Here is a 27,385-nt window from a genome sequence, read left to right on the forward strand (position 1 = left end):
AATAATTATGCGTTACTATATAGTATCGTCCTAATTTTTGCAGGTTACTGAAGTATTTAGTAACGTATAAATTTATATAACGTTAGTATGTTTAATAGCGTGTTAATTTCTACACGTTAGTAATATCTGATTTTTTTGTAGTGCATGTACACTAAGTGTTTTAGTGTATCATCGAATTAAGCGTTGAATGTGTATATGTATATATGTATTTATACATATGCATATATATGAGTTAAATGTATATTGCTAACTTAGAAAATAAGTAACAAGCCATAAAGGGTTAACAACAACAATATATAAACTAATGAAAATAGTAAATACATCTTATAGATAATAAGCGAAATAACTATGAATCTATAAACAATGTTAACCTAATAATAGTTTAAGATACTTAGCTAGCCTTAGAGGCGGGAATTGCGATGTGTGAGCACGCGGGTGGTTTATGCGTCATAAGGGTATGAGATTCAATAGTTAGTCTGACATCAAAAGTGTTTGCACGCATGTGTCCAGATTGGAGACTCCAACTTGGTTCTCCATTGTAGAGTTCAAGTAACTAAGAATACGGGGGAATGTTAGAGTCATGAGTCCAATGCAGCTAAGGTGAGTATTCTACTCATTAAGAAGTATTATTTTCATATATGATGAATTGCAAAATATATATTATTTTACAAACCTGAACCAACAGTATGTTGATTATGATATGTTTTGAATGATTTGAATACTTTTGAGTATATTGAAATTATGATGAAGTTTTGACGTATGAATATGATATGTGGAGTTTGAATGAATGGTGTGACTGTATGTTATGGTTGGGAGTTTTGAAAACTGTATTTGCAATGAAACATGGATGTGATTTTAGAGTGAGAATAAAGTTTGGGAACATGATGTTTATGAAATTGATGCATGAATGAAAGGTGTTTGAATTGATTTAAAGGGTATGATGTGTGCTGTGGTTGTGATTTAAATTATGCAAATATTGATTATGAATTGATGTGTTAAACTGTTTTAGGGAATCTTATTGAAAGCATGTGTTAGAGCATGATCATGGAATTGGAAAAGATATGTATTGTTTTAAGGCATGAAGCATGAGCATATAAACACTGCACATGGAACGAAGTGAGGTTTACAACCCATGGGAAACGGTAATCTTAAAGGTACAAGTCCCAGGGCAAGCCCCATACAATAATCTCCAAGGGACAAGTCCCAGGGGCAAGACCTTAGGGCAAGCCCCATACAGGAAAACTTTTATGAACATGTATAGCATTGTTCATATGAGTATCATGTTTTTATACTATGGGTATGTTTGCTAGACGTATTAGTATGCATAAGAGTCTCAATGGAAAAGAGCTTATGTATATTCCTATCGGATGGTTGCATGATTTAAATGCCATTGTTTTCTAAGTTTCACTGAATCAAAAGTAATATAGTAGGTAGGGATGTATGTAGTTGTTTCTAATAATGGAACTTCTACGTATAAGTCTCAGCTGCATAGTATGCTTAAAATGTTTTCTATTAGTCGGTGTTTGCTGTATCAGTTATGGGGGTTTTTCAAACAAAAGTTTACAAAATTGGTAGTTGTTATAGTGTACGCATGACTAAAAAGGAAAAGTTGGTTCTTTGCGAAAACTCAGTAAATAGTATATCTCTGAGCTTTTAGTGTATTTATTTATGCTAAGACGGTGAACTTATCTTTTCACCTATACGGATGTGGCAACCCCCACAACCGTATAGATGAGATTTATTGGCTGCAGGTACTCCAGTTTAGTTGATGGTTTCGTAGCAGTGTACTTGGGATGTTATGAGTGAAGCTTGCCGCAACGGTCGTAATTACTGGACCATGGGTGTCCATTATTTTATAGGTTTGGTATATGGCTCGTGTAGCCTATGACACTTGTATTTTCGAGCCATTCCTGTTATGTAAATATTATGTTGATAAGACTTAAACAGATAGATGTTAAATGGCTCTTGTTATGATTAATTTATGATAGATGTATAAGATGTGAATTTCGCTATTAGGTTTGTGTTTTCCGCTGTATAGTAGATAGATGTTATACTCTGATTTACTAGGTACATATTATGGGGTATGTATCATATGTTGGCTTTGCGACATATCGTCGTGCCATTGTGAAGATCCGTTTATATTTTAAGAAATTAATGTTTATGCAAATGTTTTGTATAAAAAAGGGGGGGGGGGGGGGGGGGGGTTGTAACAATTTTTGGCATCTATACAGTTATTAGATGTTAATGAAGTCGTAATTATCATAATAATTTTGGGAGAGCCACAACATCCCAATTTTTTTTAATGATAATTGCATCAGGATTATATACATGAACTTCATAAAGAATTTTATTAGATGTTTATGAATTGCATCGTGATTATCATAATAATTTTGGGAGAGCCAAAACATTCCGATTTTATAAATGATAATTGCATAAAGATTATATATGTGAACTTCATAAAGAAAAAGGGTTAAACACATTATTAGGACCTGTGGTTTGGAAACTTTATTTTTTGCCCCTCTACTTCCATTCCTATCATAGATGGTATTTGTGGTGTGAGAAAAGACGAAATTGGTATCTCTGTTAGTTTTTTCGTCCAAAAACTAATGGTTGAATACGTGTCAACTTTTGAGAGTAGACATGTGTCATAATGTAAAAAAATTAAAAAACAGAACTGAAAAAACATTAAAAATTAATAAAAATTAAAAAGTTCAAAATAATAAACTTTTTTTTTTTTTAAAAAAAAAAAAGTATTAAAGAAATTTAAAGAAAAATTGAAAAAGAAAAAGAAAGAAGATGGGTGGCATGGCTGGTTTGGGGGTGGCTGAACCACCCCCATGGCCCACGAGGGTGGCTAGTCACCCCAATGGTGGTCAAGGGGGTGGCTCAGCCACACCTCTCTATTTGGTCTATAAATATAAAGTTATTATAATAAATATTCTTTGTGCACATTTGTTACCTTGTCCATACGGATAAAATTAAAGAAAGACCCAAATAACCTATAGAAAGTTCATTCTTAAATACTAATTACCCATATGATACTTATATAAGGATTGTTACACATTGTAATACATGGAAGGGATGACCTATCATATAATGGTTTTACCGTTATGATTCATGTGAAACATTTCTTAACTGAGTGGGGAAGATTCCATAAGTAATTGGCCACACTAAAGAACCTAACACCATGAGGACATGTCACATAAATGCCAAGTGAGAGAATGTAAGATTTTATCTGCTATATATGGCCTATATGCCACATGTATATATGATTTATTATATTTAATAATAAATTGTATATACGATGTACGGTATGGTAATTTAATTGTATTAAATTATCTAATGAAATCAAATCAAATTAATTGGCATTGGCATTAATTTGTAAATTGATATCAAATCAATTTAATTAATCAATTATTCCTTGATGGGAGGAACAATTACGGTGTGTACCAATTTGGAGGGTACCTAACCTAGCCTATATAATAAAGAGCCTTTATATTCCATCAGTACGACATTCAATAGGCATAGGTCAGAAGATATCTCTTATTATTTTGTTTTCAGAAGTTCTTTAAAACGTTTGAGCAAAGATGACTACAAGCAGGGGCGGAGCTACTCTTTGGGTTGGGGGGGCCTGGGCCCCCCCAAGCCAAAGGGTCTCCCCCAAAAAAAAAAAAAAAAATCTAAAAAAAAAATTTTAAAATTTTAAATTTTACCCCTTAATTTTTTTATTTTCTTAGTTTTGGCCCCACAATTTTTTTTTTTCAATTTGGCCCCCCCAAAGTTCAAAACCTGCCTCCGCCCCTGACTACAAGTAACCCTAAATCTTTTTTTTTTTTTTTTTTTTACTTTCCATTGCGTATTTGTTTAGCATAACAATGATGTTTATGCTATCATTCTTTTCTCACCAAAATCTTGTGAACTAAGAGTCTAGACCATACCACCGATTTGACATTATCCAGCAGGTTTCAGCCTAAGATGAACAAAAGTTTTATCAAATTTCTAGTCCATGTGGTACTGCATATGGCATGTGAATTCTGAATAGTTTAGGTAGTATTCACTATATTAAAAAAAAAAAAAGTTATGAAGATGAACGAATAGCTCAATGCAATCCTAGAAATACGTACTATATAACAAGCTAGAAGTATAAATATTAGCTGGCTGCTCCATGTTTGGATCTGCTGGTATCCTAATTTTGACATTTAAAGAATAGATTTAGTTTTCAAGAAGATAATGAAATAATCAAATGGTAGACTTGCTGGTGACAGCTTAGGCTGAATAGATGGCGTACCCCTGCATCAAAGTCTTCCCTCTTAGGCTGGATAGGAAAATTTTTTTTGGGGGGTAATAATTTGGATAGGATTTAATTTGCAAGTACCGGGTTCAATACATTTTTTTTGGGATAAAAAAAAAAAAGAAGAAGAGAGAGAGAGAGAGAGAGTTGTGGGGAGATTGTTGAGATGGCAGAACCAAAAAAATATTAAAACAGATTTAATGGTTGGTTTGAAAAAAGGTTGGATGAGAGTTGGATAGGAGTTTGAGAAGTAGCATATCTCTTTTTCTTTTAATAAAAATTTTCAAAAATTTAGGTATGGACATTTTTGTAAATTCTGTTAAATTCTGAATAACACCTAAATCCTAACAATTTTTTTTTTTTTTTTCCTAAAAAAAATTAGGAGTATTTTGAAAATTTTGATAGAATTTAATAAAAAAACTAACCGAGGGTTGAAATTGAAAAAAATTGAAAAATGGATACCCTAAATTGACACTTTTTAAAATTTGGGTATGTTTTTTTAAAAGTAATGAAAGATCAAGGGTTATAATTGAAGTTCTAAAAAAAAAAAAAAAATGGTTTAGTGAAGGAAACAACATAGAGTTAGTTTCCACTTTCCTGGAATACTATGCTAAAGGAGATGAGATTTATGCTTATTAATTCCTGGCCTACTCACCGGTTGTTTGCTCCTATGCCATGCTTCGACCCGTCTTGAGAAAGTGTCCGCATGTACCAATAATTGTTCATGGACCATTTCAAAAGTGGCTAGCATCTTTGTAAAGCACATGTAGGGTTAAACTAATGCAAGTCAAATTTTGCTGACCCATGGATGAAAATACTTGTAATATTTAATACCATATTATCTTCTTTATTCAATCTTTGATGATGTGTGTCATCTCCTGTCTCATTTGCAAATGTCGAATGATCTATTTTTAATTTATGCAAATTTCACCGGCTGTATAGATTATAAAGAATTTTTAAGATTATTATATTTTGGTATGGTCCACCAACTGTATAGATTATAATAAATATTTAAGAATATGAAAAATTACAATTTAGCCTCCCAAATTACCAGTCGTTCTACAGATAGCCTCCTGAATTACCAACGCTTAGACTTTGGCTTCTAAACTACCAAAAAGTTTCAAAAAGGCCAAATTTGACAAAAAATGCCTATAATACCCTTGCCACGTGTCATTTTTTAATTAAAAAAAAGTAATCTTAAAAAAAAAACTAAAATAAAAAAATTAGTTTTTAAATTGAGAACAATCTCAAATGATTAATTTTTTAATTTTTTTTATTATTATTAATTTTTTTTTTATCTTTTCTCGAAATAAAAATATGAACTCATTTTAAAAAAAAAAAAATATTAGATTTAATCATTTTAAAAAATCACTCTTTTTGTAAGTTTTTTTTTAAAAAAAATTTTTAATAAAAAAATTATTAATAGAATTTTTGTCATATCAGCGAGTCAACTAATTACCCTATAAAATAAATTTTATTTAATAAATATTGCATAGTGAATCTATTGACTAACTTTAAAAAAATATTTATCCAAAATTTGCTATCCAAATTACGTTTTCATTTGATTTAATCAAGGGTTTTATAAAATAGACTAAAAGTGTTATGCTTTTATATATCTAAAATGGTAGAAAACAAAATATTATATTTGATATATACACTAGATTATGAAAAAAAAATTATATCATAAACATGGGGCATTACTTTTTTTGGATTTACTCACCAAAAAATTCATACTGATTTATAACCTTATCAATCCAACGACCTACAAACACTACTTATTTTTTTTTACCAAAAAAAAAAATAAATAAAATTTTGTTTTTGTTTTTGTTTTTGTTTTTGTTTTTTTAGTTTTTTAAATTTTTTAATTCAATTTTTATTATTTTAATTAAGAAATGACACATGGGCAGGGGTATTATAAGCATTTTTCATCAAATTGGGCCTTTTTTAAATTTTTTGCTAGTTCAGGGGGTCAGAGTCCAAGCGTTGGTAATTCGCGAGGCTATCTATAGAATGACTGGTAGTTTGGGGGGCTCAATTATAGTTTTTCCTTAAGATTATTATATTGTGGTAATGACGGTTTATTTTCAAATTAGAGAAAACTTCACTTAATTTCTCTGAATTATCGTTGTTCTTGCAATTACCCTTTTAAACTTCAAAAGCTCTCAATTTAATGTCTTAATCTTTTAATTTTAGCCATCTATTAAGATTTTTTTGTTAAATTCTGTCAAAATTTTCAAAATATCCGACTTAGTCGACCCCTCACCCATGCCATTTCAAGACACATACATATGCTTCTACGTTATCCAAATCCCCCCATGTTTGCTTCTTCTAAGCTATCATGTTGACAACATATTGTCGGTGCGTGCACATAAATTATTGTGTACGTACAATTTGTACGCAATTAAATAGCAAGAAAGTTTCAATTAGTGTTGAAGTTTCTCTTATTATCAACGTTGAAATCACCTTACAATAATTTCTTCAAGGAAAAACATTCTAAAACAAAACAAGAGAATGAAGAAAAAACCATAAATATCTTAATGCATAGATGGAGAGTGCAGTATTGGACAAGATGAAGATGAATTTTCTTCGACGCAGTGAGAGCGTTAATTTCAGTCCTGTCCAAGTCCTCCCCCTGCAACTTCCAATCAAACCAACGCAAGAGATTTGCAACCACATTTTCAACTGAAGCAACACCAAATGTCATTCCCAGGCATCCCCTTCTCCCACTTGCAAATGGGATGAATTCAAAGTCTTGGCCTTTGTAGTCAATCGGTCTGTTTTCGAATCTCTCCAGGAGGAACTCTTCTGGTCTCTCCCATACTTTAGGGTCCCTTTGAATCGCCCATATATTGGCAAGTACTTTTGTTTTTTTTTTTCGGGAATATCATAACCTCCAATTTTCACATTAGTTATTGTTTCTCAAGGTAACGAAAGAGGAAGTGGTGGATGTAGTCTTAGAGTTTCTTTGAGGATACACTTCAAGTAATCCATTTTGTTAATGTCATTCACGTTTATCTTTGACTTCTTGTTGACCACTCTTCTCACTTCTTGTGCTCTCTTCATGATACTTGGATTTTTTACCAGCTCCGCCATTGACCATTCCAAAACTGTTGAAGTAGTCTCAGCTCCTCCCAAAAACATGTCCTGAAATTGTGGAAACACAAAACTTTAGATATGGGTTTGGGTGTGCGCGTGTGAGAAAGAGGGAGGAAGGAGAGAGCGATACCATTAGAATTGCTTTGAGGTTGTCTTTGGTGAGCTCAAAGTCGAGCATGCTATTCTTTTGAAGTCGGAGGAGAATATCCACGAAATCAAGCTTATTAGGCTGGTGGTCATCACTTTTCTCTGTCTCGTGTTCTTCAATCACTTGATCAAAAAAAGCATCTAATTCTCTAAAAGAGGCTTTCAGGCTCGGAATTAATCCCGTAAGAACATCAATCCATCCCAAAGAAGGGAAAAAATCTCCAAAATAACACCATTATTCTTCTTGATAGTTGTCCGAACCTGCTCTTACCATTTTCTTCTTCAAACTTCTGTCCAAGTAAACATCTAGAGGCTATGTTGTTCAAGGTTGCAATCAACATCTCACTCAGATTAACAGAAACCCCTTTGAGACACGAGCGACGTATCTTGTTGATGAATGCTTCAACTTCTTCTTCCTTTACACACTGGAATTGTAACGCCCCCAAACCGGATAAGGTTAGGGTCGTCCAAACGCAAACTCAGAGGCACAAAATCATAAGGGCTGCCGAGCTTTAAACTAGGATGCATGATTTCTAAAGCGAACAAAATGGTCAAATTCATAAACTTCATTACATGCGGGAACGATTATCAAAATAACAGTTAAGTCTGACACCATAGATAAAAGCCCAAGGGCATAAGTTCGTGCAAATGCGCTAGAGACAACAAAAGAGACATGCAATGCTCCTACTGCTATCCTAAATTTCCAAATTTCCGGCCGCCTAGGTCTCACTGCTCAAAACCTGAAAACAAAACAAAATAAGGGTGAGCGAGAAATGCTCAGTAAGGAAATCCTCAACCTTAAAACAGTTGAGTTAAATTCTTTTCTTAAAACCTCAAAACAATTTATTTTCTGACGCAGTTCACAGCATAATTATCACTTATTACAATTTACACAAGATAACCTTCTTAATAAAATTCTCTCTTAAAACATTGAATCTAAACAAACTGTCCAAAGTTCTTGTGTCATATCATTTATCAATTTCAATTCAATTCTCAATAACCAAGTTGAAACCCATTCTCTTATACAAAAGATATAATTTATACTAATATACTTAAAATTAAATTCTCATAATAGGGCCCATGTACACTATTACGCCCTGTGTACTTAGGGTTGTGCGGTCTTTGCTGTGACCATGGCAGGTAACTGTGGCCTCAGGCCTGCCCCGTCAGCTAATTAATTGAAGTGCACTTAGCATGACCTAGAGACGGATTACCGCATTCTCAACGTTCTTCAGCGGTTGCGCTTCCATCTCAAGCAACGGTACCGAGCTTATCCTCTGTGAATTTTGTCAATAACTCGGAGGCCAAAATAGTCTCCTCCATACACGTGCCCTTATCTAAAAAATTTCTCCTTTATTTATCTCATAAAACTTTCTCATTCTTTTTCTTGTATATCTAGGGGTAACGTGTTGGAGGGTTTTACAAACTTTCGTTTCTCTTTTCGTCACTTCTAAAAGGGGTAATTTCCCATCACGGGTAAAATAATAAATTCTCTAAAATTGTAAAGTCCTTTAGAACCGAGGTTTTCTTAAAATCACTACTTTCAAAATATCATTTTCACTAAATAACTTTCATATCAAACCAATTAAGACAAATCCTTCATGCAAACAAAATAATTTGAAATAAAGAACAAGAACAATCAAATCGCAATTATGCAAATAAAGGAATAATTGAAGTAATACAACATAAACAATTTGAGAAGGGGTAGAGGGTCCCTTACATCTCTGAACGCCGCTACTAAAATTATCTGGCTGCTAGCTAATCACCTGAATACAGGTTCAAACGATCCATTAGCATAAGCTCGCTTCTAGACAACGTACTAACATATCTACAGCTTGGTTTGCTAGCATATTGAGAATGGTTTCCAAAATATACGTATAACAACCTTAACGAAATAATATTTATTCCATTAAATAGGTAACACATATATATTATTAGAGTCATGAAATTCGAAGAAATTTGGTGAGGTTAATAAATTCAGGAAAATAGGTTATAGAGAAAAAAGAAATAAAAGTAAAAGAAATAACTAACAATTTCCAACGACTCATGGTTATGCAAGGGAAAAGAAATAAAACTTTTAAATAAATATTGGGTGTCAACTTTACTGTACAACATGGTAAAAGAAGGAATAAAGTAGATAGACATATGAAAATTTTTGGAAATCCACAAGCCACGGCTTAAGGCAAAAGAAAAGAAAAAAATTAAAAGCTTTAGGAAGGAAGTTGGACAGTCATGGCAGGAGATAAAATGGCTAGAACACAAGCAACAAATCTGGGCAATTTTCGGTTCAGATAGAAGAAAAGGGGAAAAATTTTGTGCAAAAAGGGTCTTAAATAACTTATGCAAAGAGAGGTAATAAAAGAGACAAAATATGGGAAGTAAAAGTCAAGGTGAAATCAAAAGGTGGGTGGGCCTTCTCGTACAACAAGAGGAGAAGAGAAAAATCCAGCAACAAGAGACCAAGGGTCCCACGTTGAACAGGAGAAGTGGGGAAATTTAATTGAAGAAAAAAAAATAAAACCCCTGGAATGACATGCACGGCTGGAGCAAGAAGGAAAGAAAGGGAAAAAGAAAAAGAAAAATGAATAAACAACATGCAAAGAGGGGAAATGACCTGACAAAAAAAAAATCCCATAAATAATAGATAAGAAGAATAAGGAAAAAGCAGGTTGGAGGTCAGATTCTTGAAGGAAGAAATATCATCAACATCAAATAAAATAATGAAGAGCTACCAAGGACACAGTTGCAGCAGTGGAGAAACGTAATAAACAATGGAAAAAAAAAAAGATACATAGTCCATAACAGGTACAAGAAGTAGAAAAAAATAATAAGGAAACTCCACTAAAGCACAAGAGTACCCGTACAGGTTGAAACAAAAAGACAAAGTCAGTGAGTAGTAAAAATCACATGCTAGAAATGTATGACTAGTCAAGATTATTGAAAGGAAAGTGAGGAGGAAGGTACAAGGAGCTTACCTGCAGTGGTCCCCAACAAGGAGAGTGAGAGAGTCAAGGAAATGCTTGGGTGAAAAAGGGTGAGACGGCAGATTGTAAAAGAAAAGGAGAAAGAGGGCTGACTTAAGGACAAATTTATAGGGTTAGGGTTTGGGTATAAAATATTAATATAATATTAATAAGGTAAAAACATTTACAGATTTACTTAAAAAAATACAAAACTGATTATCTGATAAAATTTTAATTTAATATATATATATATGTACATATAAATTTTTCCCCCCCTTTTTTTTTTTTTTTTTTTTTTAACCATTCTCATTGCTAGACCAATCCACTATGCCTAGTTTTACACTCAAGGAAATTACTATTCTATCCCTTAAGGAGGTCAAGGATATTACAGGAATGATTGCACACTTTTGAGGCTCAAAAGTTCGAGGACACTAATTTTTCTAGCTTGTCTCCAATACTCACCATAGGGTGAGAAGGCTACATCTTGGCACCCATAGAGTATGATATTAGCGGCTGTGATTTTGGGCCGGTTTGAGAAAATGACATCATGTGTTTTCATAATTTCTCTGGCCATATTTGCAGACGACACAACAAGAGTTGGAGCATTGCCCAAGTGTAAGAACATTAGAGAGCCATACTTCTTAGAAAGGGCTTGAAGGGAGCGGTGTGGGAGTGCACCAAGCTGGTGTAGGTTGCCGATGATTGGTAGCTTTGGTGGGGATGGAGGTAAATTTGGTTTACCACTTCTCCGACGCTTGAAAACATAAAGAAAAGAGAGGAGAAAAACAAATGAGAGGAGTGGAGTGAAGAGTATTTTGTGTAGCTCTTGCCATGAGTGTTGCAACGATGGTAGAAGAGCCATTTCCTAGATCTCTCAAGTACGTCTCTAGAACAAAGTGACTAACAATCCAGCTCTTCAGAAAAGAATTCCAGAAAATAATGTCTAATTCAATAGTGTGCTACTAAAGCTTATCATAATTATATATATCACCTTTGTGTGAGATATTTGTGAGATTTTCCCTCTTGAATATATGCAGAATGAAGCAACGAAGGTGCGCAACACAACATAAGAGGAGAAAGTAGAGGTAGGGGATCTTTACTGTGATAGAATGAAATCAATGAAGAAGACAATGGCGACGAAGAAGAATTTGAACTGCCCTCAAATGATTTTGGACCGGAGCTTGCCTTTGCAAACGGCTTAAAGACCTTCTAAATACTAACAAAGTGACGGCGCGTAGCATTTTTCTTTTTTAAATATTTAGTACAAATAATTTCCATCCTAGTCATGAATTTTGTCTTGTAGCTAGTCTAATGCATGATATGATTCTCACCATAATTCGCAAAAGATGCTCTGATGTCTTCCTTTTGTACAATAAATAATAACAATTAAAAATAATTTTTAAGGGAATAAAAATTTGATTTTCAAAGATTTAATTATAAGAGTATTTTTTTTTTTTTTTAAAAAAAAAAAAAAAATTGGAAAATAGGTTGAGGCTTGAGGGGACTGAATCCTGTGATCATATGCCTAATATTGTCAACGAAATCTTGGCATCTTTCTTTTTCGAAAGAGTTAAGTTTTGTTTTCTTTGAGTGAGAGACAACAAGAGACAACAAGGGATCCTTGAATCTATACGGAGAAAAGGTGGAAACAACGTACTCTCTTTTTTTTTTGTGATCTTTTTGCTTGTTTATATATAAATGTTAGAAACTGCTCCGCTGTCATTAATTATAATTAACCATAAAAAGGATTTGGTTGAATGAATATGTTTTCCAAAGAAATGGTCCCTGAAGGCCTGAACTCTGAACTGTGAACTTTAATTATTTTATAATGGGTGCAAAATATGCAGTCCAATTCACAGCTCAAATGACAATGGAAGGCCAAAAGGTGGCCGTTTTACTATATATATATAGTTTGGTTTTTATGATGAGTAAACTTAAACCAGGTGGCCATTTTATAGACTCATTCAAACAAGAACTCGGATGTTTTTAATCTTTGCTTATTTCCTGAGCCACCTTCACATTTCGATCTTTTTATAATGAACTCCCTCTCTAAATTCATCTGTTTTTGCACTCTAATTAAGGTTCCTTTATTACACGGGAATGATGATTATTTGGTGCTAAATAGCTTTGATACTATGTTAAATATATTGGAAAAATATATGGAAGAGAAAAAGAGCAGAAGAGAATAATTGACTATGTACATTAATTGTATTGAGTCTTGATCATGAGTACTACATAAGGTAGGGAATAAATCCTATTAGAAAAGACAATAAACATAGAATAATATAATATAATATATTCTAACATTTGGAAATAAAAATGAGTATTTGGACTGATTTAAATGTAAACCTTGACTCTCATGTACAGCTTGAATCCCCAAGAAAAATGTCAGATTACCAAGATCTTTGACAGCCAAATAGTTCTTGAGTTGAATAATATATAAGCTGTAGAATAATATACTCACTGGTACCAAAAACTACAATGCCATCAACACCAAGAAATATATTAAAATTTCATCCTAGTGAAAAACAAATAAAGAGTGATCCACTACAGTTTCGTTAAAGCCAAGGTCTGTTTTAAACTTTAGGAGCTTGTTTGAAACCATATATATAAGTGACAAACATAATCGGGATTGTTTTGATCCAAAAACACTTTCGAGGTTGTTCCATGAACATCTCTTCATCCATTACTAGTCCATATGAAAAAGCATTTGAGACATTTAGTTGGAATTAGCCAAACAAAATGTACAGCAAGATCGAGCAAGAACTAGCCGAATGGTTGTTATTGGTTTTATTATCATGTTGATTCCTTGAATGTCTCAAAGATGCACTTTTTGCTGCAGAACATTAATTTGTGAGCATTGTAGGCAAGTAAGTAGAAAACATGCACATACAAACACCTGTAAGATTGATTAATCCGGTTCGGTGTTAAGGAGTTTAGCAGATGATGAAGAATTTTTCAAAAATGGGAGGAGGTAACTGATTGATAATGCATCAACCCATTATTTTGAGGGCAAGTTAAATTGAGCAAGTAAAGCAAGTCCTATCTTCTTTTCTAAAATCTTCTTGCTATTATTATTATTTTTTCTTTATACTTCTTTTTCGTTATAAACTATATATTAATTTATATGGGCACAAAAATTTTAACATGTTTTAATTTATATGGATTAAACTAAAATTAAGTGTCTTATTTTTTACTTCATTTGAACGTTTTATGGTATATTTTTGTTTTCGTTTGTATGATTTACTCGATTTTCAGCTTTTTTTTTAAAGTGATATTTTTTTTTTTAAAAGCAAGACAAGGCAAAAATTTATTTGATTGTTGTGCATAAAATGAACATAAATATTTTCAAAAAAGATATATTAAGCATTGAACCTAATGTAAGGTTTATTTGATTGCCTTAAATGTTTAGTTAAAGATTTTGTTTTATTTTGTATTCATAAAAACAATTTTATTTAATTTGCTATGTATTTTTTTTAGAATGTTCAAAATTATATGAGTTTTATTTATATCGAAATGTAATATGTATCAAACCAATAATATTAGAGACTTCTGCTAATTTTTTTATTAATATTTTGAAAATCATAATCTACTGATTTTCTTCTTACTTTTTTTTTTTTTTTATTAAAAAAAAAAATTTAAACTACTAATATGGGAACAAAGATTTTAACATGTTTTAATTTATATGGATAAAAATAAAATTAAGGGTCTTATTTTTTAATACATTTGAATGTTTAATTTTATTTAATTTTACTTTTTTGTGTATGATTCACTCAAATTTTTTTTTTGAAGTGTTTTTTCTGCTTTTGAAAGTAAAATAAGACAAAAATTTATTTGATTAAGCATTGAAAGTGATGTGAGAGAATTTATTTAATAGCATTAAATGTTAAGTGAAATTTTTTGTTTTATTTTGTAGGATTTTGCTTAGGTGTTGTAAAAAAAATTATGACCATTGAAAAAACTACAACACCTATGTTATAATATTTGGAATTTAGATTTTCTTCTTGCTATTATTATTTTTTTTTCATACTTCTATTCGTTATAAACTACACTTATGTGAACAAATATTTTAAAAAGTTTTACTTTTTATGGGTTAAAATAAAATTAAGGGTCTTAATATGTAATGAACCTCCTGATAATATCCATAAATGATTAATAAAATAAAGAGAGATAAAGAAAAGAAAGGAAACACGAAGATTAAGGTGGTTTGACCTATAACCTACATCTACACGTTAAAGCTTTATAGACTATATATTTCCTTGATATTTGACTTGAGTACAATGCTGTATTTATAAAACTTTACATGTGATTTGAATAATTTCAAATACAAACATATCCCATAAATTAGGGTAACCAAATCCCTTAGTCTACAGTACTCAAATCATCTAAATTCTTTGATTTAGAGAATACAAATCAGCATTTATCACAAAGGATTTCTATCGTTTAACATTCCCCCACACGATGAACGGTCGTTAGTGATCGTTAATCTTGAACATCGAATGGCTGAATAATGCTACTATGGCCTAAATTTGAACATCGGCTACTATGACTGAAACTTGGACTTCGGCAACTCTAGCCGATACCAGTTACTTTGACCGGAATTTTGACATCGACGACTTTTTGGCCTGCATCGACTACTTTGGCCGGAATTCAGATATCGGCTTCTTTTGGCCAGAACGGGGCCAACTATAAGTCTGAAATGGGCTACATTGGCCACACACATGCCTCTTGTGGTGTTTTTTTTTTTTTTTTTCCTTCTTTATTCTCATGCCGCATCACCACACAAAGCCTAACCTTTTCCTTTTTCTTTTTCTTTTCTTCTTTTTTTTTTTTTTTTTTTTTTTTTTTTTTTTTTTTGCAATAGAAGCAAGACGAGGATGAATCACAATAGGAAAGAAAAATGGGGGTGGAGAGAGAGTGCAAGACGTTGCTTCCTTGTCGAAAGACGAGATCCCGACAGAGTTCAATAGGTCGGTTAATGAGCAACCGGGGACCACAACCGTCCATGCTGAGGTCCCAACCATTTATCTCACTGACCCAGATTAGGAAAAGGTTCTCCGTGCAATAGTGGATGCTATCAAGCTAGCCCCAACTGGGGGATGTTCCAACTTCCAAGTTATTCAACTTCTTTTTTCCAAAGAAGTGTTTTTTCTTGTAATTTTTAGTTTTTAGTTTATTTTAAGAATTTTTTAAATTTCTTTTATGAGGGGAAATTTTTTTTTCCCTAGGAGAATACCGATTAATAGTTTTGACTTTTGAGTGTTTTTTTTGGTTTACTTTTTGATTAAACGGTGTCACTTCTGGTGTTTAGGTTCTGGGTTTGATGACCGAAGAAAAACGACGTCGTGCAGAGGCGTAAAAACGAGGTGAGGGTTGTAGCTTCATTTTGGGCCTTGGCCGTTTTGCAAATCTGCTGTGTGGCAGCCGACTTTCCAAGTACCAACGCTTTTTTCAGAGCGACGAAAGGTACTCTCTTTGTTCTTATTTTCAGCAAATTATTGTGTTGGATTCTTTGTATTGTATGGCTGTGGGTTAGAGTGAGTGAGATTCTTCTTCATACCAAAGTGATTGAATTTTTCGCCGTGGTAATTGGAGAAACCTGATTCAGCTTTCGTTTCAACTAGAAACACGAACAAACGCTATCAACCCCAGTACTAGGCTTAGGTTTCTGTTTACGAATTGGCAGAAATTGTATGTAGTTTGTTTCTGGGGAGTTTAATAAGTTCAAACCTGATAAAAACCTCTTTGCAACGAGCTCGCTTCAACCCTCTCCATTCTAACTTTTGTCAGACCCGCTTCTCTCTTTTGAGGAGCAAGAAAGTTTATCCAAATTATTTCTTCCCATTTTATATTCATCTTCTCGTGCTCTCTCACTCTCCCGCTTTTCCATCTTCGTTGGGTTGGCATCGCTCTCATCTGTGTTGCCTTGCATTTTCTTCCACACAATTCCTGCTTCTGAAACTCGAACAGCCGTTGCTTCTGAAACTCGCCGAGCAAAGGTGTTTTTTTTTTTTAAAAAAATAAATAAATAAAAAAAATCCAAATCTCTATTTTTCGTTTGAAAGTTTTCCTTTCTTCTGATTCAAGTAATCAGTTAGGGTTTTTGTTTGGTTAGCATTGTGTGAATCGAGCAGGCCAGGGGTCTGATTTCTATGTTTTGGGTGTTAAGGATAGAAATTTGTTGTGATAAGTGTTGATTTGAATTCCCTAAATCAAGGAATTTAGACAATTTGATTACCGTAGATTAAGAGATTTATTAACCCTAATTTAACGGATATGTTTGTATATGAAATTATTCAAATCACATGTAAAGTTCTATAAATAGAGCATTGTACTCAAACCAAATATCAAGGAAAGATGTAGCCTATAAGGTTTTAATGTGTTGGATGTAGGCCATAGGCCGAACTACCTTAATCCTTGTGTTTCCTCTCTTTATTTTATTATCAATTTCTATATGGTATCAGAGCTATAGACTAACGTTAGTTTTCGATCCTGTGGAATTTTGATTTTATCTTATTTATCATTTTGTATTTAATCACCACATATATTAGACAACAAAACAATCTATGAGCATCATATATATATATATATGGCCTATTGTGATTCATTCTCGTCTTGATTCTATTGCAAAAGAAAGAAAAAAGGAAAAAAAAAAGAAAAAAGAAAAGGTTAGGCTTTGTGTGGTGATGCGGCATGAGAATAAAGAAACAAAAAATAATTGGTTAAAAAAAAAAAAGAAGAAGCCCAAGAGGCATATGTGTGGCCAATGTAACCCATTTCAGGCTTATAGTTGGCCCTGTTCCGGCCAAAAGAAGCCGATGTCCGAATTCCGGCTAAAGTAGTCGATGCCGGCCAAAAAGTCGCCAATGTCAAAAATTCAGTCAAAGTAACTGATGTTGGCTAGAGTTGTCGAAGTCCAAGTTTCGATCATAGTAGTTGATGTTCAAATTCAGGTCATAGTAGCCATTATTCAGCCATTCAATGTTCAAGATCAACGATCACTAACGACCGTTCATCGTGTGGGGGAATGTTAAAGATAGAAATCCTTTGTGATAAATGCTGATTTGTATTCTCTAAATCAAGGGATTTAGATGATTTGAGTACCGTAGATTAATGGATTTGGTTACCCTAATTTAAGGGATATGTTTGTATTTGAAATTAGGGGTAATTACCTTTTTCCCCCATGAACTACCAACTTTTGCGTAAAGCTCCCACAAACTACCAACTCGACCAAAATAGAGCATTCAACTACCAAACACAACCATTTTTCCCCCTTCCGTCAGTTAGAGGGTTAAAACAAACGGTCAACGGGTCACGTGACCGTCACATGCCGTTTTACATGGGGGCATGTTGGAAGATGGTGGTAGTTCATGGGGGAAAAATAGGAAGAAAATGAGGGTAAAACAGTATGTGATGGTCACGTGACCCGTTGACCGTTTGTTTTAACCCCTTTAACCGACGGAAAGGGGGAAATGGGTTGTCTTTGGTAGTTGAATGCTCTATTTTGGTCGAGTTGGTAGTTTATAGGGGCTTTGCGCAAAAGTTGGTAGTTCATGGGGGGAAAAGGTAATTACCCCTTGAAATTATTTAAATCACATGTAAAGTTTTATAAATAGAGCATTGTATTCAAATCAAATATCAAGGAAAGATATAGCCTATAGGGTTTTAATGTGTGGATGTAGCCATAGGCTGAACCACCTAAATCTCCGTGTTTCCTCTCTTTCCTTTATCTCTCTTTATTTTATTAATCATTAATGCATATTATCAGGAGGCACGTGTTACTCTAGTGTAGTCCCTTTTTTCGTTTCAAAAGAGCCTTTGTCATGACCCTTCCTCGTTCTAGAGGATTAATGCATTGACGAAGAATTCAATCCAATCTGCTCCCTATCTTATACAACACCCCATTGAAACATTGATAGGAAGTTTTGAATCGAACCAAATCCTTTCATGCACCGGGCGGAGTGTTGAATTGAATAAATCGCCCTAGTCTGAAATAAAGAATTTAACCTTTCAGTAGTATAGATGTGATGACTCCCTTAACTTACCAACGGTTACTCTGGTAACTTGTTGAGATCGGGCTACGGCCTCTTGCCCTAAACAAAGGAAATGGAACAGAATCCTTTGATTCCTTTTTCCATTCGAGAGACTCAACTAAGGCACATCCCATGCTGTGCCACCCAAAGCACTCTCGCCGGCTCAAGACAGTTCCATCGCGAAACTATCTCCCTTCATTTCCCTTCATACGCATTGGACTTATCCTCTCCCTTGGTTGTTCCGTAACGGTGCCCCCACCAGTGATGTGCGGCAGAGGAATGAGCTGAATTGAACGCTTTCATCTTTTTTCAACTATCTCGAGGAGGGAGTCCAAAATATAACAAAAGGACATCTTCGTCAAGCATATGAATGATCTAATATACCATCGGCATAAGCTTTAATTGAGAATGCTAGCTTTTCGATTCCTTTCTCCAACACTTCGGGTCTCGCTGCTAGACCGTAAAGCTATAAGTAGAAAGAATGAGCCACACCGCTGGGCCCTTTCAGTCTAGCATATGCCTTTGTTTGAAGTCTATTCTCCCGGCCTTGACACTTGATCAAGAAGGCTTGGGCGATTGATTTTTTATTCCAATATTTTAGCTATCTTTCTACTCGCCTGCCTACTATACTATACTCCTCTGGTCATATCCCCCAAAATACCCGTCTCGCACCTCCGCGTGGAATCTCTCAACACAATATGTGGCCTATAGGGCCTTAACATGTGGATGTAGGCCATAAGCCGAACCACCTTAATCTCGGTGTTTCCTCTCTTTCCTTTATCTCTATTTTTTGGTTTCTATAAACACAAAGATTAATGTGGTTCGGCTTATGACCTACATCCACACGTTAAAGCCTTATAGGTTACATATTTCCTTTATATTTGATTTGAGTATAAGGCTCTATTTATAGAGCTTTGCATGTGATTTGAATAATTTCAAATACAAACATATCCGTTAAATTAGGGTTAATAAATCATTTAATCTACGATAATCAAATCATCTAAATTCCTTGATTTAGGGAATTCAAATCAAAACTTATCACAACGGATTTCTATCCTTAACATGCCCCCGCAAGACGAACGGTCCGTTGGTGATCGTTGATCTTGAACATCAAATTGCTACTATGGCTTGAATTTGAACATCGGCTACTATGACCGAAACTTGGACTTCGGCAACTCTGGCCGACATTGGTTACTTTGACCGGAATTTTGACATCGGAGACTTTTAGGCCGGCATTGGCTACTTTGGCCGGAATTTGGACATCAACGTCTTTTGGCCAGAACGAGGCCAATTATGGGCCTGAAATGGGCTACATGGGCCACACATATGCCTCTTGGGCCTCTTTTTTTTTTTTTTAAATTTATTTTTTCTTTCTTTTGCAATAGAAGCAAGACGAGATTGAATCACAGTAGGCCAAAAAAATATGACGCTCATTGATCGTTTTGTTATCTAATATATGTGGAGATTAGATACAAAACGATGAGAGGAAAGAAAAGAAAAATAAATAAAATAAAATAAAATAAAAATTTCACAAGATCGAAAACTGGCGTATCCAAAAAAGAAAATTAGCTTTAGCCTATAGCTCTGATACCATATAGAAACTAATAATAAAAGAAAGAGAGATAAAAGAAAGAGAGAAAACACAGAGATTAAAGTGGTTTGGCCTATGGTCTACATACACACGTTAAAGCCTTATATGCTACATTCTTTATTTTATTGATTTGAGTACAAGGCTCTATTTATAGAGCTTTACATGTGATTTAAATAATTTCAAATACAAACATATCCCTTAAATTAGGGTAAACAAATCCCTTAATCTACGGTAATCAAATCATCTAAATTCCTTGATTTAAGGAATACAAATCAGCATTTATCACAAAAGGATTTCTATCCTTTAACATTGGGTATATGTTTTGATTTGGTATACCCATAGGATGATTCTATATATTTTCTGTTGATGTTGGAAACTTGGAGTGAAAACCACAAACCCCTTGAATATTCACGAAATTGGTTGGCTGTTGATACTGGTTTGGCATTAATTTGTGATTGGGTGATAATTTGGTTGATGATTTTCGTTTTTTAGTAAGACCCATGGAATGATTTGTCAATTTTCTGTTCCAAATCTGCTTCCATTGGATCTTTCTTTCAGTTTTCAATTTTAATCAAATATAAAAAGAAAATGATATTGGAAGCTGCAGTTTTTCCATTTGTACAGCTTTCTGAGTTTCCCTCCAGGCCTTCAAGGTAAGACAGTCTTTCTTTAACTTTTGCTTTGAATTTAAATGCATGTTTAGTTCTCATTTTCTTCTTGAACGTTGAAAGTTTTTCAATTTCCTACTCTGGTAGCTGGTTTGGATCGTTTTGAAATATGATAGACGAGAACTATTTTAATGAACTGGGTTTTGATTTTAATTGATGGTTTTGCAGATTGAGAGTTCAATGATCTTCTTATGGATGGTTTGCTTGCTAATATGAACGGATTTTAAAGAACTGCTTTTTGATTTTTAAGGAATGGTTGACTGCTTATGTGGATATCAATAGTATTCTGCAGTTGCGTAGTTGTGTGCAGTTGATTTTAATGCCAGCTGATTTTTAAGGAGTTTTTGCTTTCAGCGCTTTAGCGTCTGCTATGTACTCTGCAGATAGCAAGTTGTTTCTGTGCAGTTGTGTAGTTGCTGATTAAGCAATTGTGCTCCAGTTTTTTTTTTTCCTGGAGTCTTGTAATTTTTTGGATGTTAGATATAAAATCAGCTTATTCATCGAAAAAAAAAGGAATGGTTGATTGCTTATGTGGATATCGATAGTTTTAAGCATTTTGAAGACTTGAGTTTGATTGTTGTGTGCTCTGTTCTTGAAATTTATGGCTGTTGATGGCTGTTGATCTTTGCAAACTGGGCTAATGTAGTCGTAAGGATTAGTTTTACTAGATTTTTTTCTTTCAACTACCATTAGAACAAAGAAAGAATAAAAAGAATATTTAAATGAAGTAGAGAAAGATTTAGAGAGTTGGATGTTTGGTGTTTTTAAAAAGTGGCTAGCCAAAATAGAAAAAGTGAATTTAGCCAAAATTTAGCTAAAGTTTGAGGAGCTCACTAGGAATCCTTTAAGGGCTTATTATTCAAGAAAAAAAAAAATTAAAGCTATGGCTTTGTTTTGGTTTAAGAGGTCAGATCCCCTCCATATGGTTTTTTTTTTTTAATGTAATTTTTTTTGATTTTCAATGGATAGAACCCTAGGGTCCTATCAAGTTGGTATTAGAGCATTGACCTTGTGCATGCCCCTTACGCATAATCAAAAAGAAAAGTTTGACATATTTGATTTGACAGAATACCCCGTGACTCCCCAATAACAAATCCCAAGAGAGTGATGAGACTCAATTGAAGTCAAGGATTAAGGCAAGGCTTACGACAAATTTCTAGTAGTTTAAAGTATTTATTTAAGATTTGATCATCCAAGGTTTCGCCAAAAGTTGTCAAGATCCCAGGTGTGGTACCCATAACCAACTAGAACGGCGTCCTCTTAGCGATCACGATCAAGGGTTTCCTCGCATAAAGGTGAAATTTCCTTGATAGAAAGAAGAATATCCAACTAGTTGGATGTTACAAATGGAAAAGTTTGTTTACTTCAAACGAAACTTGAATGCACCTTCACCAAGATTAATGGAAGCCCCCTTAACCCTTATATATATTATATAATTTTTTTCTCCCACTTGTTAGATCCCTTTCTTCCCACTCAAGAAATTTCACCTTCATGCGAGGAAAACCCTGATTGTGATTGCCAGGACTCCATTCTGATTGATCCTGGGTTCCATGCACAAATTGCTGAGCACTGTTTGCAATAGATTCAGAACCAAGTTCTAACAACTTTTGACCAAGGCTTGAGTGATCAAATTCTAAAAAAATCCATTAAGCTGCTCAAACTTCTGATCAAGCTTTCCTGTAAACCTTGCTTCGATCCTTGACTGCAGCTAACTCTCATTGCTCTATTGGGAATTGTTGCCGTATGGGTAATCTGTCAAATTAGAGATACCAAACTTTTCTTTTTGATTAAGCGTAACGGGCATGCATGATGTTGACACGCTTAGATGCCAACTTGACAGGACCTTAGGGTTTTATCAATTGTAAATCAAGAAATTTGGGAAAATTAGAGAGGAAGAGAGAAGATTAATGATTTCGATGGGGATCAGACCTCCAAAGATTGACAACTTTAAGGAGATCAGACCTCCAAAATCTTTACGCAACATGTTATTTCATGGGTGAAAAGGCCATACGGCATCTGCAATTTATAATCAATTCCCTATACAAGGAAGGAAACCTTGAAAATTAAGTGCATAGTTACCTCTGTGGTTGACTAATTAGGCCCAATAGTATAGACTTCCCCAAGAATAAAAATCTTGTAATTTATCAACTAATTAGACCTAAAAATCGTGGGATCATATCATTTGACCTCAGATTAGTGCTTTCCATTATTTGATATATACTATTTATCGTTTATTGTGCTTGGTGTAAAAAGACTACCTTTATAAAGAAAAGAAACAAAAAAACTGAACTTTTTTTTATGGCTGAATATCAACTTTCAAAATTTTGGTACTGCAGGTTCTTTCATTATGGAGATCAAGGCAGATATAAAAGACAACTCTCTCATTCTGCTGAAGCAAGGGGCTGAAGCTGTGAGTTTAGTTACAATTTGAGCTTATAAAGGCCTTTTCTAGCTGGTTTTAATTCATGCTGACCACCATTGCATCAGAAAATTACACGTTTTAATCATTTTGTCTTTTCTTATTTTGGGTGGAAGAATATAGGCTTCAATATATATATATATATATGTTGAACTTCCTTGCACTCTTCCATGTTGAATAAAGGATAAATTTTACTCACAATTCATAATTAGCTGGCCTGATTTTTCAGTTTTGCATCAGCCACTAGAAGTGAACTTTCACCCTTGCAGTTTATAATTTTTGTGCTGATCTTACATTCCTTTCAGAGAGTTTTTGAGTCGACTTTTGTGGGAAGGAGGTCTATTGTCAAGGAACGCTTCTCAAAGAAGTATAGGCATCCAACTTTGGATTCTAAACTTACTCTTAAGCGCTTAAATGCGGTAATTTTTTGTTGTGAAACCGCCTTTCCAGCCTTCATTCCATAAATTGATGAAGCAATGCTTTGCTTGTTTGATGTCTTCGGTAAATTAATTGTTGAAACAGGAGGCCAGGTGCATGACAAAAGCGAGACGACTTGGAGTTACTACTCCCGTGCTGTATTCTGTGGATCCGGTGCTGCATACTCTAACATTTGAATTTGTGGAGGGTCCTTCTGTGAAAGATGTATTCCTTGAATTTGGGTCACATGGTGTTGTTGAAGAGCGATTGGATGATATTGCTTTACAAGTTGGTGATGCAATTGGAAAATTACATGATGGTGGTCTCATCCATGGAGACTTGACCACATCGAACATGTTACTCAGGAGTGGTACCAATCAGCTTGTGAGTTTCCTTTTTCTTCTTGTTTTTCTTTTGGTTGGTGTAACCGAAGGTTTCCCATCTTCTTTATCTTGTTATCCATGACTAAAAGTTATTATCAACCTGCTTACAGTCGATCAATATCTTTCTGTAGGTCCTAATTGACTTTGGTCTGAGCTTCACTTCAACCCTTCCGGAAGATAAAGCTGTTGATTTATATGTACTTGAACGAGCACTGATTTCCATGCATTCTTCATGTGGAAATGTGGTAAGCCAAGTGGTTTTCCTTTCCTTAATTCTAATTTTAATTGTACTTTTTGGTTATAGAGAGAAAATAAGAACTGAATTGAAACTCGGACTCTTCTAAGTGGTTGGGGTTGTAGAGCTAGCCTAAGGTTAATGTTGCTTTTCATTTTTGATTTAAATTTCTTTCTTTTTTTAGAATGCTTAAAATAAAATCACATGTTTAATTACATTTCCTGGAATGTGTTTTGAGAATTCTGTGAATTTCCATACTCGAGAATGAAAATGGCAGGAACTTCTAAGACCATGACATTTCTGCATTCAAAATTATATGCTTTTTTTTTTTTTTTAACATATTATCTTTTGTTAGGGACAAGATTCAAAATGAAAACATTGGAAATAACTTCATGTTACTATTTATTCCCGGGGGATGGATTTTTACAAGATAAACAAGATCAGATTCCAGAAATTTGGTTCTATTTGTGTATATTGCGTCATAAACAAGATCAGATTTTAGAAAGTTGGTTCTTTTTGTGTATATTGCGTCAAATGTGGAAAAACACCAATTATTTGTGTTTATTGTGTCATTTTTCTTTTTAAATGCGGAAAAATTATTCTTGACCATCAAACCCAAAATCCCCCAGTTTTCTTTAAACGCTTTCCTTTTGAAAAGTCTGTTTTAAATTGACTAGTTGTAAATATTTAGTTACCGAGATCTGATTATAAGCTATTAAATGGTAAAATAAATTGTTATTTTGTAACTGCTTTCTGAATGGAGATTGATTTCCTCATTGTTACACCGCCTTGGATAGATGGATAGGATACTTGCTTCATATCGGAAGTCCTCAAAGCAGTGGTCGTCCACGTTGAACAAGCTTGCTCAAGGTGTGCCCCCCTCCTCTCATTTGTTTGTTTTCTGCTTAATTAGGAATTTCAAATACTACTCTGTTTTATCCTTATTGCATTCTCTCTTTTCAAACTTGTTTTGCAACTTATTGCAGTGCGACAAAGAGGACGAAAGCGGACCATGGTTGGATGAGCCATTTTTAAATATTTACTCTCCATTAAGGTAAAAAGGAAAGGATGCTCTAGTGGAGAGATGACTTTTCTGAGATAATTAAACCCTGTGTTGTATTTATCAGCATATTTGCATGTTGTCACAGTAATTTAAAGAAATGCAAATGTTTTGAACCCGATGCTTAAGATGTGAAACATTTCCTGTCAGAAATTAAAAAAGGTTACAAATGTGTTCCAACCTTTTTCCTCCAATTAGATTATTTCTTTACTCTTTACTGTCATGAGTTACCCTTTGCATAAGATGACTACTGTTATATGGGTTGGTATGAAATTTAGCCATATGCTGTTAAAATTGATCTGGGGTGCTAGAAAGAATTGATAATTTTTTGATAATTACCTATCAAAAAAAAGAATTGATAATAAACTCTTGTTGGTTTGCCCTGTTATCAGTGTTTTTTTTTTTTTTTTTTTCTTCGTGGGAGAAATTCACTGTACCAAATACAACACTACCATGGGAAAGTGAATATTCTTCGGCTCACATATAATTTATTAATTTTTTAGATTGTGATCCAAACTTGCTAGGAAGTGCCCATATTATTTTGTTACCTAAGATTGCAGTCAAAATTTGTTTCTTGCATTGTTGCTACACTGGTAGCAATCTACCTCAGGCGTTATATTTTCTGTCAGGATCATCCTGCCTAAATGTTATTCTTGAGGGTCTATTGACTATTTAAAAATATCATTCTGAAGAGCCATGATGAGCCTCGTCAAAATTCTTCTGCTTCATTTATTGGAATGGTGCTCAAGTGGTTGCTGTACTATTTTTTCATGTGGCCTAATTTCTGTGTGTGTCTCTTTCTGTTGGGATTTGGTTTTTGCCATCACAAGCTAAGATGTACCACAAGACACTGAAAGTGGTCCTTGGGCTATCATAATTTCTTTTTTTTAGGAATTGGGCTTTCATAATTGGTATTGAGGCCATCACCCTAATGAATGCATCTACATCTTTCAGTTTCATTATCATCTTCATTCTTGAATTATTATAATAATAATGATGGCATTCGTAAGGGATTCTCATTTACACTTCCCCTGTGTACTTGACTCTTGAGGATCTCATTTAGTAATAAATTATATATATAAAGGGGTGCAATAATTGTGGCTGATTGAGACCTCATTGCAAACTAAATATTTTTTGAAAAAAAATGTGTTTTGTATTTTTCAGTGTTTAAGCCTGACTTAAAATACTGTGAAAATATCTTCAATTAACTAAGAAAAATAACATTCATGAGTCATAAAATGGTGTATGTTTTTTATCTGCATAAATTATTTTTTGCTGTTTTTTCACACTTCCAGCTAAGCTATTGTGAGAGGTTTCCTACTCGCCCAAACATGTCTTTCCCGTCCGGGCAGGTGAGCATTATAAAGACCTTTTCATAATTGTCTGTCATGGATCTCAATTTCACCCCCCCCCCCCCCCCCCCCCCACCCAAAGACTTAATTCTCACTCACTATTTTCTGTCCCAGCTACTTAAATTATACGTTGAAACAAACTCGCCTAAACAGAAGTTCATTTTCCCACTTGGCGTCCTATGTATTTGCAGCAATTATTATGCAAGACTAGTGGAAGCTCTGATTGGGGATTGGGAATTGGGGATTTCTTAGTGTAAGAATGGACTACCAGCGTCGTGCTGGTGCCTCCATCCCATTGCAATTCCCAATTCTAGGCTGTCTGAAACTTGACAATGATTGCGACTTCCTCCATTGATGCTCAAAACAGAGTTGTTGCCTTTTGATGAACCCAGTAAAATGAGCCTCCAACTTATTTACCACGGATAGCGATTTATATTAATGTTCTGTTTGTTTCGGCGTAAAATGATTTTGACATTTTTTAGTGTTTGGTAGGGGTGAAAATAATAGTTAACCGAAAAATGATTTTTTTTGGACCAAAAATGCTTAGTAAATTTTGGAAAATGATTTACTCTTTTTAAAAGCATAAATCATTTTCCGAAGACGCCATACGCATTCAATCTCTTTTAAACGACACAGTTGATCTTCACGTTCAAGCAGTTGACCATCAACAAAATCTTGCTGGTACCGAAATTCGCCAACATCCTGTCGATGTTGTTGGAATCCGGTCAGC

At 34.1% G+C, this 27,385-nt stretch overlaps 1 protein-coding gene and 1 pseudogene across 5 annotated transcripts; one reads left to right on the plus strand and one right to left on the minus strand.

Moving 5' to 3' along the window:
* Window positions 1-6,825: 6,825 nt before the first annotated feature.
* Window positions 6,826-11,662, minus strand: LOC133876057 (phenylacetaldehyde oxime monooxygenase CYP71AN24-like; annotated as a pseudogene).
* Window positions 11,663-15,808: 4,146 nt separating this feature from the next.
* On the plus strand, window positions 15,809-27,080 carry LOC133875808 (uncharacterized). 5 transcript variants are annotated; one of them, XR_009901493.1, is made up of 9 exons: window positions 15,809-15,963; window positions 23,126-23,199; window positions 23,514-23,627; window positions 23,731-24,009; window positions 24,140-24,253; window positions 25,041-25,113; window positions 25,230-25,297; window positions 26,599-26,655; window positions 26,770-27,080. XR_009901493.1 is itself a non-coding variant. In XM_062314044.1 (8 exons), exons 3-8 carry the CDS (start codon window positions 23,137-23,139, stop codon window positions 25,265-25,267), a joined length of 681 nt encoding a protein of 226 aa, XP_062170028.1. In that variant the 5' UTR covers window positions 15,813-15,963; window positions 20,746-20,774; window positions 23,126-23,136; the 3' UTR covers window positions 25,268-25,485. The 5 variants fall into 5 exon arrangements, 3 of the variants coding, with proteins under 3 accessions (XP_062170027.1, XP_062170028.1, XP_062170029.1); XR_009901494.1 differs by having other exon boundaries at window positions 26,847-27,080; XM_062314044.1 differs by lacking the exons at window positions 26,599-26,655; window positions 26,770-27,080 and adding an exon at window positions 20,746-20,774 and having other exon boundaries at window positions 15,813-15,963; window positions 25,230-25,485.
* Window positions 27,081-27,385: the final 305 nt, after the last annotated feature.

The sequence above is a fragment of the Alnus glutinosa genome, chromosome 8 (assembly GCF_958979055.1).
Source record: "Alnus glutinosa chromosome 8, dhAlnGlut1.1, whole genome shotgun sequence".
Classification (NCBI taxonomy): Eukaryota; Viridiplantae; Streptophyta; class Magnoliopsida; order Fagales; family Betulaceae; genus Alnus; species Alnus glutinosa.

Bases quoted from the DNA above. Each gene is read 5' to 3' on its own strand.
- LOC133875808 (XM_062314043.1), top strand. From the start codon at position 23,137: ATGGAGATCAAGGCAGATATAAAAGACAACTCTCTCATTCTGCTGAAG. The intron at 23,628-23,730 runs GTAATTTTTTGT...TTGTTGAAACAG, and splicing joins CTCTTAAGCGCTTAAATGCG to GAGGCCAGGTGCATGACAAA. The intron at 24,010-24,139 runs GTGAGTTTCCTT...ATCTTTCTGTAG, and splicing joins GGAGTGGTACCAATCAGCTT to GTCCTAATTGACTTTGGTCT.